Here is a 20,000-nt window from a genome sequence, read left to right as displayed (position 1 = left end):
AATCTTGGAAAGTGAGATGATGCCTGAGGAATGGAGAAAAAGGGTTTTGGTACCAATTTTTAAGAATAAGGGTGATGTGCAGAGCTGTAGTGACTACAGAGGGATTAAACTGATCAGTCACAGCATGAAGTTATGGGAAAGAGTAGTGGAAGCTAGGCTAAGATGGGAGGTGATGATTAGTGATCAGCAGTATAGTTTGATGCCAGGAAAGAGCACTATAGATGCTATGTTTGCTCTGAGAGTGTTGATGAAGAAGTACAGAGAAGGTCAGAAGGAGTTGCGTTGTATCTTTGTGGATTTAGAGAAAGCATATGACAGGGTGCCTAGAGAGGAGTTGTGGTATTGTATGAGGAAGTCGGGAGTGTCAGAGAAGTATGTAAGAGTGGTACAGGATATGTACAAGGGTAGTGTGACAGCGGTGAGGTCTGCGGTGGGAGTGACAGATGCATTTAAGGTGGAGGTGGGATTACATCAAGGATCATCTCTGAGCCCTTTCTTATTTGCAATGGTGATGGACAGGTTAACAGAAGAGATCATACAGGAGTCCCCGTGGACTATGATGTTTGCAGATGACATTGTGATCTGTAGTGAGAGTAGGGAACAGGTGGAGGAGACCCTGGAGAGATGGAGATATGCTCTAGAGAGAAGAGGAATGAAGGTCAGCAGGACTAAGACAGAATATATGTGTGTAAATGAGAGGGAGGATAGAGGAATGGTGAGGATGCAGGCAGTAGAGGTGGTGAAGGTGGATGAGTTTAAGTACTTGGGATCAACAGTTCAGAGTAATTGTGAGTGTTTAAGAGAGGTGAAGAAGAGAGTACAGGCAGGATGGAGTGGGTGGAGAAGAGTTTCAGGAGCGATTTGTGACAGACGAGTACCAGTAAGAGTGAAAGGGAACGTCTACAAGAGTGTAGTGAGACCAGCTATGTTTTATGGGTTGGAGACAGTGGCATTGACAAAAAGGCAGGAGTCAGAGCTTGACGTGGCAGCGCTGAAGATGTTAAGATTTGCACTGGGTGTGACAAGGATGGACAGGATTAGGAATAAGTATATTAGAGGGTCAGCCCAGGTTGGAAGGTTTGGAGACAAAGCCAGACAGGCAAGATTACGTTGGTTTGGACGTGTTGAGGAGGGATGCAGAGTATATTGAGAAAAAGATGCTAAGGATGAAGCTGCCAGGTAACAGGAAAAGAGAGAGGCCTAAGATAAGGTTTATGGATGTGGTGAGAGAGGACATGCAGGTGGTTGGTGTGACAGAGCAAGATGCAGAGGACAGGAAGAAATGGAAACACTTAAAGACAGTTACTGGTAAAACAAGAAAGCAAACCAGTGTCGTGAAAGGTCCCGTTTATTAAAATTGGTAGAAAACAAACAAATAAATAAAAATATTTTAAATAAGCTAACAGTGTATATTATATAAGTTTTTAATACACAGGTATTTGATTTTTAAACATTGTATTGATTGGAATATATAATCATAATTGTATGTACACACTATTAGTCAGAAAACAAGCATTGTTTCATGAGGATGGTCAACATATTTTATGGTAGTTGTTATAAGTTTGTATAAGTTTTTTGACACAGCTACTTCATCTCAAATTACGTTTGGCACTTGTAATTAACATATAAGATTGGTTAAAGTCATTCATTGGTTTTAACATTAGGGCGTTGTGTTCTTAGTATATTTAAGGATGTATGTTTTAATGAAATTATACTCTGATGATGCCCAGAATGGTTAAGGGTGAAAGCGCTTAGTATTTTTATTCATTTGTTTGTTTTCTACCAGTTTTAATAAATGGGACCTTTCACAACACTGGTTTGATTTCTTGTTTTACCACTAACTGTCTTTAAGTGTTATCATCTTCGAGTTTGGGCTGACATAGTTTCGTGGTTGGATCTCTTTATTTTCACTGGATGGAGCAGCTATTAGCCCGATACATGGACGTTGCACATCGCCTTATACGAGCAATACAGGACAAAGGGTATAAATTACCTGGTGCAGAGAATATTACATTGACCGAGACACAGGCAGAATTATTCACCATACATTCTACACCTGGTAGCAGCCCGGTAGTTCCGTCAACTAGCAATGGTTCAACGGCAGGTGCAGAACTAAATCAAGGTTATTTACATAATGTTAACCCATCATCTAGCACCGCAATGAACACTAGAGACGGCAATACTGAAAGTACATCTAACCGGAAGTGAGGGAATTTCGATATGTGGCTGGCTGCTCTCGTTTTAAACAACAGAATGGTTATGGGTAACAGTGCCAACATGGGTTCCTTAAACAAACAGTTTATAGAGTTTGAAAAAATCTTGAAGCATTTTAAATCTCTACAAATGGACAACGTGTTCTTGGAGCGATCCATTGAGCTGCAACAGGTACCTAAGTGACTAAGGATTTATAAGCTCCCCATAGGATTTGATGAAGCTAACCAGTTTTTTGATGACTTGACAACTTTGTTTGATCGTACAGGTATGGGCCTTATGAGGTTGATTATTTGTAACAACAATGTTAAACTAGTCATACTAAAAGAACAGCTTATAGCCTTGAACAGCAGTATTACTAATGATCTATTATTTGAATTTAACAAGTTCCGTTTTGATAACATTTTGAGAGACATTGATAACTTTGTCAAAAAGGGGCTTGAAATCAAAAATAATAAGCTCCTGAGGGACAGCAGTGAATACGCTGAGAAAAGAGTGTATGCACATTTTAGAGCCAATAAAACTAGAAGGCAATTGGAAGTGAGGCAAAGATCAGGTCATAATATTAAACCCTCAGTAGAGGCTACAATGAGGGAACCAACTACAACCCATGACAGGGTTAGTAACAGAGATGAGGAAGAGTTTTCTTTAGAACAACAACCCTTCAGGAGGTCCAACAGGATACCAGACCGACATCAGGCTCAACAATTTCAGCAGGGCTATCACGAGGGATCGGGGGGACACCGGTTCAACCAAAGAAACCATACAACCACATACACATCAGCTCGATACAACAACAGATAGAAATTGATCATGAGCTTGATGAACAGCTCTATGATATTAGCGGTGACTTATATGTAGGAACTTTAGTTGATGTTTCAAGGCAGTGTGATTTGAGTTTTTATTATGATATGACAGACAATGGTTCCTTCAATACACCCTTGGACATCAGTGTGACTAAAGAGACTGTGAATCTTGATACCATGTTAAACAATGATGAATTTTGTATGCCTGCACACAGTTGTACTGTAATACAAAATGGAGGTTTCTCGATATATAATTACACTGAAAATGAGTTATCATTGAATCATATTACACTGTTTAAAAAGGTTTCACCTTTATCCCAAATTTTAAGTATGCTATAGGGAAAATTTTAATTAATCTCAGATTATATGTTAGACTGCTCAATTTGAAAATGTTTTTTGCCAACAATGTTAGTCCCAATACAGGGGAAGGTCTATTAGTATTAAAAATAACTATCACCTTTATAGCCCCACAAAACCCCATGATACACTTATTTGAAGTGTTATGTGAAACACAAATACGCAGATTTGTTAAGAAAGAAACATTACAGGACAACTTGACCACAGGTGAAAGATTCTGTTTGAATGAATTAATTTCTACAGACAAATACATGGTTATGAAACCTGACAAAGGTGATGGAGTTGTGGTTATGTCCAACACGGACTATTCAAGTAAAATGACCTTTATGTTAAGTGACAATGACACATATGAGAAGGTTTCTAAGTTTGAGGTCTATAGGGCCTATACTAAATTGAATTGTCAGCTGCATGAATTATTGATGGAGGGTTTATTGACCAAAGATGAATATGATTATCTCATGGTTGAGTTACCCACCATACCATCCATCTTTGGTATTCCGAAAATCCACAAAGATGTGAATGATCCACCCTTCAGACCCATAGTTTCAGTTAAAGGTTCCGAAACAGAGGCTATGGCCTCATATGTGGATTTTCATTGCAAAAATATCTTGAATCAGTTACCCCACATTTTAAAAGATTCTTGGCACTGCCTTGATGTTGTTAGGCAACACAAAACTGACATTTACACCAATACAATCATTGTCACAATAAACATAATTAACTTGTTTTCAGATACCACATGCTTTGGGATTAGAAATGTTTGAAGGCTGTTTATCTAAATTTGGGAACATGCATACAGTAAAGCATAAATTGATGGTGGAACTTACAGAAATGGTATTATTTGATAATTACATTTTATTTGAAGGTGAATATTACAAACAGAGTACAGGAGTAGCTATGGGTGCCAGATGTGCACCCATATACGCTAATCTAGTTTTAGCATATTGGTAAACACAGTTTATTTTTACTTCTGTTGTCTCATCCAGAAAAACATTTTATTTACGCTACCTGGACGATATACTCATTTTTTGGAAGGGTAACAAAGAATAAAATCCAGGAATTTGTTGAGTTTTTGGGCACAACCACCACCTTTTTAAAATTTACAAGCAGGATTCACGACACAAGATGTGATTATCTTGATATACTATTTTATAAGGAAGGGGATAGACTTGAGTCCAACATATTTTGTAAGAAGTCTTATTCAAACTCATTACTACACTATGAGAGCTGCCATCCCCATTTCCAAAAAAAGAACTTAGTGAAAGGGCAGATGGTTAGATTATCTAGATTAGTGAGTGATGACAAAGTATTTCAAGAGGAAATGTGGAAACTTATAGATATGTTTTGTGACAGAGGATATCCCCAGGATATATTGAGTAATATAAGGAATGAGGTGATGGCAAAAAGAAGTACTATTTATAAGCCCATTCTCATATACGGAATGGATACTGAAACATCAAAGAACGAAAAGAGAAAGAAAAAAAGATGCTTTGATACTTCCACTTAATGAAACAGTATCAAAAATTGCAAATACAGTACATGAAACATGATTCAGTGTCTTTAGGAATAACACTGAACTCATGGATATTATTGGTTGTTACCCGGAGATAACATATAGTAGGGATATGAAATTGAAACAACTAGTGCATATGGACACCAATGTTAAAATACACAAAATGTCCAAAATGAGTAAATGTGGTCTATGCAGTACTTGTAAGTTTATAAATGATGGACCCTATGTAGCAGTATAGAACTACAGGAGAACCATTAGATGCCCTGGTTATTGCAATTGCAATACCAAGATGGTGGTTTATATTGCGACATGTACAAGCTGTCCCACTTTTTATGTTGGGAAGACCATCAGAAAACTTAGGTTATGGATTTTAGAATATATAAGGGACATTAAAAATAAAAAAAACAGTGAGTTCATTATATCTACATAGCCAGAAATGTAATCATTTTAAAAGATTTATATTTTTTGTGATTGACAGAATTCCCAATAATACTAAAGGAGGTGATGATAAAAATTTATTGGAAGCAAAGGAATGTTAATGGCAACTGAGACTGGATGCCACTAATTCACCTGGAATAAACGATAATATTTCCATTTCAAGTATATTAAAACACAAATCATACTGTATATAATTAATTGGACATTATTAAAGCTTTTTACCATGCATTTAGGATTCAGTATAGGCAGTTATATTCCAAATTTTAAATAAGCTAACAGTGTATATTATATAAGTTTTTAATACACAGGCATTTGATTTTTAAGCATTGTATTGATTGGAATATATAATCATAATTGTATGTACACACTATTAGACAACAAGCATTGTTTAATGAGGATGGTTAACATATTTTATGGTAGTTGTTATACATTTGTACGAGTTTTTTAACACAGCTACTTCATCTCAAATTATGTTTGGCACTTGTAATTAACATATAAGATTGGTTGAAGTCATTCATTGGTTTTAACATTAGGGTGTTGTGTTCTTAGTATATTTAAGGATGTATGTTTTAATGAAATTATACTCTGATGATGCCCAGAATGGTTAAGGGTGAAAGCGCTTAGTATTTTTATTCATTTGTTTTGTTTTCTACCAGTTTTAATAAACAGGACCTTTCACAACACTGGTTTGCTTTCTTGTTTTACCAGAAATGGAAACAGATGATCTGCTGTGGCGAAACCTAATGGGAGCAGCCAAAAGAAGAAGAAGAAGAAGAAGAAATAAGACTTCACTTCTGTCAGTGAATAATGTCAGGCATTACACCATTGCAATTAATAAATCTAGCTTTATATTGCTTTACATTGTCTTCAATAAGTCTAGGCTGTCATATATTAGACATATCATGCAGGTTGCCGAGGCCCAGTTTATTTATTTTCAGTATTCCTGTGTTCATTCCATTTGATATAATTTGAGCCATTTCTAGAGGCACATCTTCCCTTTAAGGGAAGAGGACCCCACACCTTTGTGTAATGATTCTGTTTTACTTTTTCTGCAGTACTGTAGTAAAACTGTGTCCACCGCCATTCTTTTCTTTTAAAAATGTAAAAAGGTCAAACTGCACTGCATCAACACTCACACTGTCAATATGGTGCAAGCAAAAGAAAATAAAACATGTATATGACCGCCACACACGTTAGAAGTGAAACTTCTGTAATGAAGTGCAAAAGTGAACACACACACACACACACACACACACACACACACACACACACACACACACACACACACACACACACACACACACACACACACACACACACACACACACACACACACACACACACACACACTGTTTTCCAAACAAGTACATTTTTGCAATTCATTACAGAAGTTTCATTTCTAATGTGCATTGTGACCACACACATATTTTTTATTTTTGCAGTAAATTTTGCTAATACATTTTTTTTATTTTTTTATTTGAAAGGTTCCTCCAAATCAGGACGAGCATCAGTAAATGAATAATCAAATAACTAAATAATATGGGATATAAATGTTGTTGTGTTTCACAAAGTTTGCAAACCAAAAACGTCACTGGGAACTGCTGCTGTACAAATGCTGTAAAATGTTTATTAAAACACAAAACAAACCAAAAAGTATCAAAGTGAGCGCTTTCGGGCTAGGCCCTTCTTCAGACAAAGTGCTTCTCACAAACATCACATTTTAAACATACACCAATCACTCTTCAGTAAAAAACCCCACCCTGTTTTGATTGTTAGCTGAAACTAACAAGTCATCATTAAAAACACATTGCCACTACTCTTACTTAATAAAAAGTACGCCTACTTTTAAGTGTTGGCTTCAGAGGCACCATATCATTCAGCCCAGGTTGAATATGGGCTGTTAAATCTAAAATCCACTTTGATTCTATGGTTTCTGTCTTTAGCCTAATGTCACCCCCTCTCTTATTAATGAATACATTGGCTATCACCCTAAATTTAAATCTATGTGTGGGATTATCCTTTACATGATTATATAGCGCATTGTGCTCATCACAGTTCCTAATTGACGAAATGTGCTGTAGTATCCTGACCTTAAGCATATTGTTGGTTTTACCAACATAATATCCTGAGCATGACGTGCAATCAGCCAAATACACCACATTGATGGTCCTACAGGTAGCTCTCCCTTTAAAATAAAAAACTCTTCCCTGTGGAAGGATGTACAAACACTGTCTCCCTATTAATATGTTCACAAGCCTTACAGCCCCCACATGGGACAATACTCAGCGATCTAGGTAGGCATGTGACCTCATTGTTTCCCCTATCGTGACAGAGTATATCCTTCAGGTTCTTATTCCTCTTATAACTAAATTGTGGAAAGTCCCCTACTATATCACTCAAGTTTCTGTCACTAGTGATAATGTTCCAATTCCTCTTGATGATGTCACACACCCCTTTGACATTACTGCCATATGTTAGTGTTATCCTAGGTATAGTTTCCTTCTTCCTACCTTTAATCCGGTGACCATTGTGATTACTATAATTACTTCCTAGGCTCATCGTAACATTAAGCCATGGTCTATATTTACCTTGCCTGTTTGCAGTACCTCTTGCTACAGCTGATTCCACTAGCTCACATCTATACCCTCTTTCTTGGAAACATTCTTTCAAGTCATCTATCTATCTCTCAAAATGTTCATCCTGTCGACTGATCCTAGAGATCCTGCCAACCTGCCCCTCCACTATGTTGGAAAAGGTGTATCTAGGGTGCATGCTGTCAAATGAGAGCAAAGAATTCTTCCAACTCTCTTTTCGATACAATCTGGAACTAAAGCCTACGGGTGTAAGTTCTACTGTGACATCCAAGAAGTCCAGAGCCTCACATGAGCTCTTGATATCAAACTTCAAGAAGGATGTGGTAGAGTGTAAATATTCCATAAAAGTATTTAGCCTTTGTTCACCCCCCTTCCAGGCAATAAAGATATTGTCTACAAAACGTAGATAAACCCCTATATGTGGACTCTGAACTTTTTCTCATAGAAGAGTCACTGAAACTGGTCTTGGAGAATAACATCTTCTTGAGCAATGGATCAGTGTTTAGGTAAGTACAGGAGGTAGCCATGGGCACTCCCTGTGCAAATTCCTACGCCAACCTAGATCTCTCCTTCTGGGAAAAGAAACATGTCTTAAACCACAGAGATTGGAGCCTAGAAAGTAATTATAGTAATCACAATGGTCACCGGATTAAAGGTAGGAAGAAGGAAACTATACCTAGGATAACACTAACATATGGCAGTAATGTCAAAGGGGTGTGTGACATCATCAAGAGGAATTGGAACATTATCACTAGTGACAGAAACTTGAGTGATATAGTAGGGGACTTTCCACAATTTAGTTATAAGAGGAATAAGAACCTGAAGGATATACTCTGTCACGATAGGGGAAACAATGAGGTCACATGCCTACCTAGATCGCTGGGTACTGTCCCATGTGGGGGCTGTAAGGCTTGTGAACATATTAATAGGGAGACAGTGTTTGTACATCCTTCCACAGGGAAGAGTTTTTATTTTAAAGGAGAGCTACCTGTAGGACCATCAATGTGGTGTATTTGGCTGATTGCACGTCATGCTCAGGATATTATGTTGGTAAAACCAACAATATGCTTAAGGTCAGGATACTACAGCACATTTCGTCAATTAGGAACTGTGATGAGCACAATGCGCTATATAATCATGTAAAGGATAATCCCACACATAGATTTAAATTTAGGGTGATAGCCAATGTATTCATTAATAAGAGAGGGGGTGACATTAGGCTAAAGACAGAAACCATAGAATCAAAGTGGATTTTAGATTTAACAGCCCATATTCAACCTGGGCTGAATGATATGGTGCCTCTGAAGCCAACACTTAAAAGTAGGCGACTTTTATTAAGTAAGAGTAGTGGCAATGTGTTTTTAATGATGACTTGTTAGTTTCAGCTAACAATCAAAACAGGGTGGGGTTTTTTACTGAAGAGTGATTGGTGTATGTTTATTTTAAAATGTGATGTTTGTGAGAAGCACTTTGTTTGAAGAAGGGCCTAGCCCGAAAGCACTCACTTTGATACTTTTTGGTTTGTTTTGCGTTTTAATAAACATTTTACAGCATTTGTACAGCAGCAGTTCCCAGTGACGTTTTTGGTTTGCTGATTTATTTCTTTGCTGAACTGGGATTTGGCTAAGCACTAGCTTTATTCTTTTTGGTTTCACAAAGTTTAAGTGGCATATTTGAGCATACTATATTTGATGTTAGAAATAACAGCTTACTATTTATATCTGTGGCTGTTTCAGTATTTGCAGAAAACTACTTTACAAATGTGATCTCATGCCTTAAGTGCTTTAAAATATATTCACTGTTGATCATAACATGCAGTCATTTTCTCCCTCCCACAAACTGAAACCTTCTGATAAAGCAGATGGCCTGTTAAAAAAATCTTTATATCCAGGCACTGCAATGTCATCTGATAATGTAATTAAAACTGCAGAATGCTTATAGATCTTCAAATGACATTAGCGCTTTATTAGAAAAATGTATTGCTGAACATACCACTTCTATAAATTCAGTAGAGAAGTTACGGAAGGCTTCACTTGATGAATTAGCCATTTCAGATGTATATTCACGATTGAGGATTTTAGTTGTTCCTTCATATGTTTTACTAGCTGAAAAACACAAAAAGATGTACATACAATGATTAAATTAATAAACCTAGTCTGTTTTGTAGTTCTACCTTTAGTACTTTTTATTCATTCTATCTTAGGTGTCATAGAAGTTTAGTAATGAATTTATAATAATTTGGTATGCACACATTTTACATTTGCATATTTATTATAAAAAAACAGTTCTCCATTGCATTTAATATATTACTGTTTGTTTTGCATGTAGGTAGCTCAGTTTTCAATTCCTAGAGAGAAATTATGAAATTCAGTGTTTAAATTATTGATTTTGATGGATTAAATACAGACAATACAATAGTTATGCTTTAAATCACTGCTAGTTGGGTGAATATTAAATGCATCTTCAAGACCATTTTTTCCCATCTTTGCCTGGGCCTGACTATACACTGAGTCTTTAAGGTACAATTGTTAGAATCTGCCACATTGAATGGGCCACCTCTGACCAGTAGTAATGTTGGAACTGAACAGGATGGTAATTACAGACATCTTTTGAAAGAAAAAAATTAGATGGCATTTGTTGTTCGCAACTGTGGCAAGCATGGCCTGAATAAACAATTTTCTGCAATACCCTTTTCCAAACTTGTAAGCCAAAAGAGAACTTTAACTATTTTGCCCTTTCATATAATGCCATCTAATGGTTACTTACTTACTTATATGTACTGGCTGGGTCTATGTCAATTAGTTGAACGGCCACATTGTTGAATGTCATCTCAATGACAATGCAGTCCATCAACCCCCCCCCCCCATCCCTACCTAGTTATATATACCAACTCTGAGATTGCACTACAGTGGGGAAAAGGGCAGATTTCCTGATCCCTACTGTATGATGATCTAAGAATGGTTCGATGGCTTACATTGTCAATGAGATGATGTTCGAAGATGTGGCTGTTCAATTATTTGACATAGATCCACACTGGATTTATTTATTAATTTTTTACTTCCATTATAACTTAAAAAGTCAATACAATTCAAGGGCTTAGTACAGCCCTTGATGTATAGCTTGCTTAACATAATCTTTGTACAATGATGCTGTGAAGATATTGAATTTGACCAGTATACTAATCATGATTGCATCCACTGATGGCTAATGAATTCAATGCACCCTGTAATCAATAAACAGGCTGCTGGTTGGAAAGTTAATCCATCTGTAGCCAGACTGGGCATCTTAGATTTGCTGACAAACCATTCACTATTATAGCTTACTAACACCCCCTCTTATTTGGTGAATAAATACCTACATTTCTTTACTTTGAAAATTTCCTGGCACCTTCAAATTTTTCCATCTTGAACATTCATTGATAACTGTGGCTGCAAATCTGAAACTCTCTTAATGCATTTGGTGATGTATTTGTGTTATTTCTGATTTGAAACACATCCATACAGTCTACCCTATTCATTTATGTCATAGAATCATTTCATCATAGAAAATACAAGGGAACTGGGCACTGTGGCAATTTATGAGTTGCCATTAATCTCTCTTAGATCTTTTTCAAGGAGCAACAGGATAATCATATCAGGGATTAATTTGTGGATACTCATGGAGTTGTCTAACTTCCTTTTGAAGGAAGAAAATGTGTTGCATTTTTAAATTTTTAGTGAAAGTTTATTTCAGAAACGGGGTAAGTGATGCATGACAAATTTGTCACTTCCTCATGTTTTCTTTAATTGGAAAACCGTATTTAGATCCTTGGTGTAGAGCACAGTATGTGATGTGTCTTAAGAAGCATAGCAAGTGATGAATGTGCATGTATAAATAGCGGGAACATGTTGTACATACTGCCATTTTGAAAGTTTGGCAAGAGAGTAAGCATGTGAGAATGAATGTAGTTAGTTTGTATATAAGTTACCTAAGTTAAAGTAAATAGCTATAACTGTAATGTGTTTGTACATAATAAAGTTGCTTGAACAGAACCCATGAAGACTCATTTATTACATCCAAGGCAAGACGAGTGACATGATGCCAGAAGTGGGATTCCTGAGTTTGGTATTCAGAGCCATGAGGTGCAGAGATAACAGTGAGGGTAAACTAAGAGAAACAAGCATGAGTAAAGGCCAGAAAAAAACAAAGGTAATGAAAAGTTGCATGAACAGTTTATTTTATAAAAAAGATAAAAAACAGAGCATTACAATGGCACAAACTGCATTATTAAACAAGCAAGAGGTACAAAAGGTTTAGAAATTAAGTGAAATGTTTGAGATTGAGATATTAAAGCAAAATGAGTATGTTTAAAGCAAAATGAGTATGTGTAAAGCAAAACAAATGTGTTTAAAGCAAAATGGGCATGTTTAGAGTAAAACAAGCACAAGCAAAGCACAATGGGCATAAAAAGAGATTAAACAAGCAAAACAAATATAACAAGGGTAAAAAAAAGGCACATTAAGCATAAATAAAGCAAGGCGACTGCATGTTTTTGGCAAAGTGCTGTACTTTGCCATAACTTCAACTTCGTATTGCATCAAGGAAATAACTAGAGTTAATCGAAGTATCTCAAAGTGTATAAACATGCTTACAGTGTGTGTGCTTATTGCTGTGCATGTATTCCGCAGAGATTATCTGTGTGCAAAGTACAGCTATTTTGAAAAGTTTCTTGTGCTGGGTTTGTCTATTTGTAAAGTACTGCCATTACAGAGTGCTTCTTGCATTGTAAAGAATTATCTAGCAAAGTACCACCATTTTGGGAAGTTTCATTGTGCCATGTACTGTTTATTCGCTAAGTAAAGTTACTTCAAAATGTTTCTCATTCCGAGCTTCTTTTGTCTAGTTCATTCATACAGTTCAGTTATTTGAAATGTTTCTTAAAATGATGATAAATGACTTTTGCTGTATGACAATTTCGAGAGTGTCAAAGTACTCGAGAAACGTATTTTGCAAAACTGAGTTATTTTGCAAAACTCAGTTATTCAGAGGCTTGTTGTGCCATTGAGCAAAGTTACAAATACTGGCATACATTTCTGGTATATGTGTATGTGTGTGTATTTGAGCATATTTGCAAAATCCTTCACTGGTATGTGTTAATATGACAGATGGATTTTGAAAGCCCTCAGCACTTATATTTGATCAGAATATTGCAGAGAACTGGAGAATATTTCAGCAAGAACATGATATTTTTGTACAAACAGCTTATTCTGACAAAGATGAATGCACCAGGGCATTCATTTTGTTAAACCTAGCTGAGCCAAAGGCCATTTAAAGAGAGTGTTCATTTGTGTATGCACAAGAAGTACTTGAGAGAGAAGGTGAAAATCATCATAATGTTATGCAGGCTGAATCAAGGGAAGACCCCAAGTGTTTGAAGCACAAATTCAGAGAAATTTGCAACCCCCAGACAAATATTACACTAGAGAGGCATTTGTTTTACACAAGAGATGAGAAACCAGGGGAACATTTTGCAACATATATTATTGACCTGAGAAACAAAGTTAAAACATGTCAGTTTGGTGACTTAAAAGATGAGTTAATAAATGACAGGCTTGTGTGTGATATTAACAGTCCTGCAGTGAGAAAGATTTTGCTTCATGACAGTGATTTAACATTGAGTAAAGCCATTAAGATTTCTCAAATCCATGAAGTTACAGAAAGACACACAAGTATGCTTGCAAGTGATAAGAGTATGATTTCAGTGGGCTCCAGAGCAAATGTAGATAGCATACAACACATGGCAAACAGAAGCAGGCCTAAGCATGTGGCAGCTACAGTCCCTGCTAGTTCATCAGGGAGACCGCATAGTTTTGTAAAAAGTTCTAAGAAAGGAACATGCTCAGTGCAGTACAAGTGTGAGTCAGCAAAACCCAAATCCAGCTTTATTGTTAACTGTCCCAATTGTGATGCCAATCATGAGTCTAAAAGAGAAAAATGCTTAGCATTTGGTCAACAATGCTACAAGTGTAAAAAATAGAACCCTTTTTCAAAAGTTTTGCAAATCAATTAAGCCTCACACAGTTACAAAGAAAAGTCACTCAAAAAAGCAAACTGATCAAGTGGAGTTGCAGCAGTTCACTTTCTATGTAGATGGTGTACCAGTAATTGATGAAAGGGTCAGTCCAGTGAATTTGTTGGCAAAGAATGAAGTGTTTTGTACTGTCCAGATCAATGGCATGTCCACCGAGCTCAAAGTAGACACTGGTTCAAAGTGCAATGTTATATCAGCAGACACATTTGCTAAGGTGAGAAGTAACGAGCAACTCAGTGTGGCTAGTAATAGTATAAAACTTGTTGCTTATGGAGGTGAAGGAATTCAGATCAAAGCTCAGTAGTACTTTCATGTTATTTGGCTAAAAACTGTTACAACTTGGTATTCTATGTAGTTCAAAGACCTATGCAGCTATTATTGGGGCTCAGAGAAAGTTTGAGAATGAATCTGTTTTCTTTTACCAAAGAGGTTCATCATTTAAACGCATATCCTAGTTCTAATTTTTCTAAAGCTGTTTTCTCAGAGTATGCTGATGTTTTTGATGACCAGTTGGGCAAACTTCCAATTGTGTATTCTATGAAGTTAGACCCAGAGGTCAGTCCAGTAGTTAGACCAGCGAGAAAAGTTCCAATAGCTATGCAAGATAAAGTCAAAGCTCCGTTGGATAAAATGGTGCAGCAAGGTGTAATTTGTCCAGTTACACAACCAATTGAATAGGCGTTGTCCATGGTAGCAGCACACAAGAAAGCCTCAGATGAAATCAGAATATGTATTGACACAAGAGGTTTGAACAAAGCATTAAAGAGACTGCATCATCCAATGCATACAGTCAAGGAAATCGCAGCTCTAATACCGGATTGCCACAGTTTTTTCTGTCCTGGGTGCAAAAAGTTCATTTTGGCAAGTGATGCTTGATCACAAATCCTCATTACTGACCATTTTTGGTACCCTGCTTGGCAGATATAGATTCCTGAGGATGCCATTTGGAATCAGTTCTGCAAGTGAAGTCTTTCAGTGTGCAATGGAGCAAATTTTTTCAGGTTATCCTTGTGCCATAATAGTAGATGATTTATTGTTTTTAGGCAATGGTAAAGCAGAACATGACAGAAATCTTAAGAGAGTTCTAGACAAAGCACGAGAAGTGAACTTAAACTCAGTCCTCTAATGTGCAGATTCAGACTGCCAGAATTTATGTATGTAGGTCATTTGTTTACCAGCACTGGCTTAGGACCAGACCCATCTAAGCAAGCAGCTATTCCTGAGATGTCAGCACCAGATAATATTCAAGCCCTACAATGTTTCCTTGGCATGGTCATGCTCCAGAACTCCAATTATGACAAATCAAGCAGATTTCTATGTTTGTTGAAAGAAGGAGAGACAGTGAGGATACAAACGGCGAAAGGTTTTGACCAGATTGGTCAAGTAATAGGAATATATACAGAGCTGAGATCCTACTTTGTAGAATCCGAAGGTGTGGAGTACAGAAGGAATCACAGGCATCTCCACCCTGTACCAGAAATTTTATCGCAGCATATAGACTCTAGATCTCAGAGTAACCCAGACATTGTTCCTGTTTCAGAACATGTCGTACCATCTGATTCCAGTCCTGAGAATGTTCCTGATATTCCAAAGATCGAATATTCCAAAGAGAGAGCTCCAGTTGCTAAGCCTGATTCCCAGTTTTCCATCACATAATTTGGTTGCACATCCAGACTGGGTGTGAGATACACGGTGACTTGGACATAACTGTATATATGTACATAGTTTTGTATAATGCATGACCTAAAAGCTATTTGTATTATTTGCATGTTAACTGATATCCTGTGCATTGCACATTCTAAAAAGAGGGAGGCTGTAGAGCACAGTGTGTGATGTGTCTTTAAGAAGCATAGCAAGTGATGAACATGCACTTATAAATAGCGGGAACATGTTGTACCTACTGCCATTTTGAAAGTGCAGCCAGAGAGTAAGCATGTGAGAATGAATGTAGTTAGTTTGTATACAAGTTACATAAGTTAAAGTCAATAGCTATAACTGTAATGTGTTTGTACATAATAAAGCTGCTTGAACAAAACCCACAAAGATTTGTCTATTGCATCCAAAACAAGATGCCTAGATGAGTGACACCTGGTTTCAGTGTTAGTGTGACTGATTTGTAGAGATGTAAGAAGTCTTGGATTACTGGATCCCTGATGCCTTGAAAGGCAGGTCACAGCTCACCTTTAAGGAGTCTATAGGACATTGAATAAAAAGAGAGTGCTTCCAGTCTTTCCAGCTAGTGCTTGTCTTTTAAGTTGGTGATCTTTTTAGTTAGGAACACCCAGGTCTTTGGTTGAAATACCCAGTAAGATAAATCTCAAAATGGGCAATGTATTCAATAATAGGTCTGGTCAATGCAGAATACAGAGAGGTAAGATCTTACTTGGATCTAGATGAAATACCTTTTGTAATCAGTTGCTCAGGGTAAAAATATTCCCAAACCACTGTTTCAATTTGATGATCAAATGCAATTAAATTTCTTGTACTATAAGCTGGATGAAGGAATTTTTTTTTACCACATATGATGATATTGCACTTTTTAACATTTGCTTTTAATCCATTTTTGAGCATCGATTGTTGACATGTCAGAGTTCCAGTCTGAGCTTCTGCACATCAGAGGGGGAAGTGAGGATGACACAAAGTTTGCAGTCATCTTCAAACTTAGTTAGCTTGAGATTCCTGTTTATAATTTAGAGAGCTGTGAAGAAGACCTCAAGTAGTAGAGGCCCCAGTATGAAGCCCAGAGGAATACCATTGGTCATCTTCATGTTTACTGAGGGCATGTCTACTACCCTCACTACATGGGTTCTATCTGTCAACCATTTTTCTACCCACATAGCTACATAGGAGTTAATTTGGAGTTTATTGAGCTTATTTACTGTGTTAGCATGTGGTATGGTGTCAAAAGTCTTAACCATGGTGAGGTATGTTATATGGACAGAATGTCCACTATCCATGGCTTGTGTTATTCTCTCAAAGAAGTTGGCCAGATTCATTAGACAGGATCTAGCCATAGCAGATCTAAAATGCTGGGGTTTAATAATGATACATTCCATGGCTTTGCAAATGAAACTAGTCAGAGTAATGTTTCTACAGTTTCTGGGGTCAGTGGTGGGTCCACCTTTGTCATGTGGCATCACAACAGCTGTGGTCCATACTACAGAAGCAAAAGCAGTGACTAAGCTCTGGTTGGCTAGCCGTATGAGTGGATCCACTAGGGCATGTTTTACTCTGTTTATCGGGCAACCAGGCATACATATTATCAGGCCTCATGGAGAACGTATTTTGGAGAGTGCCTTTAGCAAGTGTTTTTTGGTTATAGGGGAAGGTTGAGAGTCTATGGGATATGTTGGCTCTGCAGAGTTGTTTCAGGGGGTAAAATCTGCACTGAATTTGTTTCCTAGTAGTAGAGTTTAAGAAGCTCTCTACTTTTATGGTATTTTTCATTTATACATGTGGACCAATAGGCTGGTTTACTTTTAAACTTCCCATTTTGTTTGGATCTGGTAGGGACTGCAAGGTCAATACAGTCATTTAGGTGCAGATAGAGTTTGTGTAACTACTTGCTCTTTCAGTATCTTGAGTAATACAGTCAAACCTGAATTTTGAGATTTCATCGTGGAATTGTAGAAGGTTTTGTACATTTGAAGTCTCTGAACTTTGTGAGGTTTTCATCTGATTGTTGGGAGATTTTGAAAGAAAATATTGCCTATTTCTGATTGCATTTAACTGTACAATGTAATACCATGGAGATACTTGATATCAATGTCATGTTAGTAAGGATCGGGTCAAGAATATTTTATTCCCTTGTATGTTCATTTATGATTGGATCCAGGATTATTTTTGTTTATGAAATCAAGAAATTTTGGACCATAACCTACAATTGAGGTATAGGTTTCCCAGTTTAGCATCAGGTAGTTAAAGTCATCTAGGATAATAGAATTCCTATTGCTATGAGGTTCATCCAGTGCATTTAGAAACATAAAATGGATTTCTGGGAGCATAGAGTGGGTTCTCTAGCATATTTTAATTGGAAAGTTGATCCTGTTCCCTGTTCAGTGTGATTTGGATCTCAGTTAGTTCAATTTCTAGATCTCTAGGAATCTGCCTGGAAGTGACATGGTCTTAATTAAATATGAATTCTCTGCTGCACTTATCATCGGGAAAAAGGCACTGCAGACACAATATCCTCAAATGGAAGGAGTGCTTTCTGTACCTTTAAATCAAGTTCCTGTAACAACACATCATGTATGCACTTTCAATGCAGCATGACCTTAGAAATCATCCAATGTAGTATTTAGACTCCTGGCATTGAGTAGAGTGACCTTGATATGGTCTGGTACTTGATTTGTTTTTGTTAGGATGGAAGATATGTTAGCTGCATTCTGCCTAAAAAAAGGCAGTATGGGGGCAACAAAAACTTTAGCCATTATGCAGAATCCTTGGAATGAGAGTTGCAAGCCATCCCTGGGAAAGCAAGAGCAACTTTATAACATCTCCTCCCATGCTGGCACATACTGGATCCCCATAGAATTACACCAACTATGCATCTAGCTTTTGAAACCCATCATCTTGTCCACTGTGGTTTAGCATCATTCAAGGAGAGGGACGGATTTGGCTCAAAATCAGAATCTTACCCTGATTTGTGATATACATGGAGAGTTATGTCACATCTCTCTGCATGTTGCTCAGGGTTCTACATGCCAGGTTATTCATACTTACATGGACCACAACCATGTTGTAATCATGTTTGCTTGGATTAAGGATCTTTAAGACCATTGATGTGATAGAAGTCCTTGCTACTTAAAGGCAACTCACTCTCACTCACTGTTTGTACAGCATTGTGAGAGTAGAGTTGCATTGTCTGACAATGGAGTCACCAATCACTAGCACACATTTGCTAGAAGGATGTCTAAGTACACTAGTTTTGAATTGGTTAATTACCTGGTGTCCCTTTACTCAGCTAGTGCAAGTAGGTGTTGTAGTGTTCCATTTATGCTGAGCCCTAGATTTAATAAGTCTTGGAGGATTAGTACAGGGACTTTTTAAAGGCATTGGTGTATGCTAGATTATTGTGTTTTTGTGTGGAATATAGTGGTGGTGTTTGTTGCTCATAGGTTGTGTTTGTTTGTGAGAAGGAGGCCTCCAGTCTGGCTATATTCTTGCATTTTTGATATATAGACAGTGACAAGCTAAGCAATAATCCATTGTCTGTGAGTTTCAGGCAGTTGTTTTACTGCCTGAGTATACCAAGTGCTATGAGGCTTACAAACGAGGGCAGACATACTGGCCGACCTTCCATTTTAGTTTAAGAAAACAGTAATTTATCAATAGCTGGCTTGTATTTGTAGTGTAAAAAGGGATAAGTATTATTATGGTAATGTGGCTTAAGAATGTATTTAAAAATGGCTTGTATTTGTAGTGCAAGATGGGCAAATATAATAAAGATAAGATGAATAAGAATAATTCCTAGTTAAGTAACAGTGCACTGGGCTCAAATCTGATTAGCAGACAGTGCAAGTATATAGCCACAAACCACATTCTCCTAGTGGGTGTTGGAATGAGTAGGTTTGTTTACAGAGAATTTGACACTGGAAGAGACTTCATCTGTCTGGTACTGCACTGAGTGGTTCTGCTTGGAACAGCACCCAGTGTTGTTTATCACAGCATAGAAAATGAATGAACATGTGGAAACATAGCTATGGAATCCACCAAAAAAGGCCTACATCTCTGACTACAGTTGTATTCTTTGTAAAAAAAAACATTACTACTGGGTCTTGTAAGATAACAATGGACCAAAACCTAGCTGAAAAACTGATAAGACAGTTGCAAAATTTAGGAAAAGCAGAGGAAAACACTAAATACTTTAGCAATGCAGTAACAGCCAGGCCACTATATAAACAAAACAGAACAGATTTTAACCAAACAGTAGAAGAGTATAGTAAAACTGAATAATATAGCACTTAAATTATATAATTCACTGGGCATCTTTAAGTGTGCGATGAGTGGGG

General features: G+C 37.1%; 1 protein-coding gene across 1 annotated transcript in view; it reads right to left on the bottom strand.

The window, feature by feature from the left end:
* The window catches only part of LOC122801653 (mucin-16-like), a 221,402-nt gene that overhangs the window by 129,776 nt on the left and 71,626 nt on the right, over positions 1-20,000 (bottom strand). Inside the window, exon 4 of the mRNA XM_044071132.1 lies at positions 9,912-10,024. Coding sequence (XP_043927067.1) covers positions 9,912-10,024 — 113 coding nt within the window. The remainder of the gene's footprint in view (positions 1-9,911; positions 10,025-20,000) is intronic.

Source organism: Protopterus annectens, chromosome 5.part0 (genome assembly GCF_019279795.1).
Source record: "Protopterus annectens isolate FY-2018-M chromosome 5.part0, PAN1.0, whole genome shotgun sequence".
Classification (NCBI taxonomy): Eukaryota; Metazoa; Chordata; order Ceratodontiformes; family Protopteridae; genus Protopterus; species Protopterus annectens.
The sequence above is the reverse complement of the archived record's forward strand: the minus strand, read 5'-3'. Positions and strand labels throughout refer to the sequence as shown.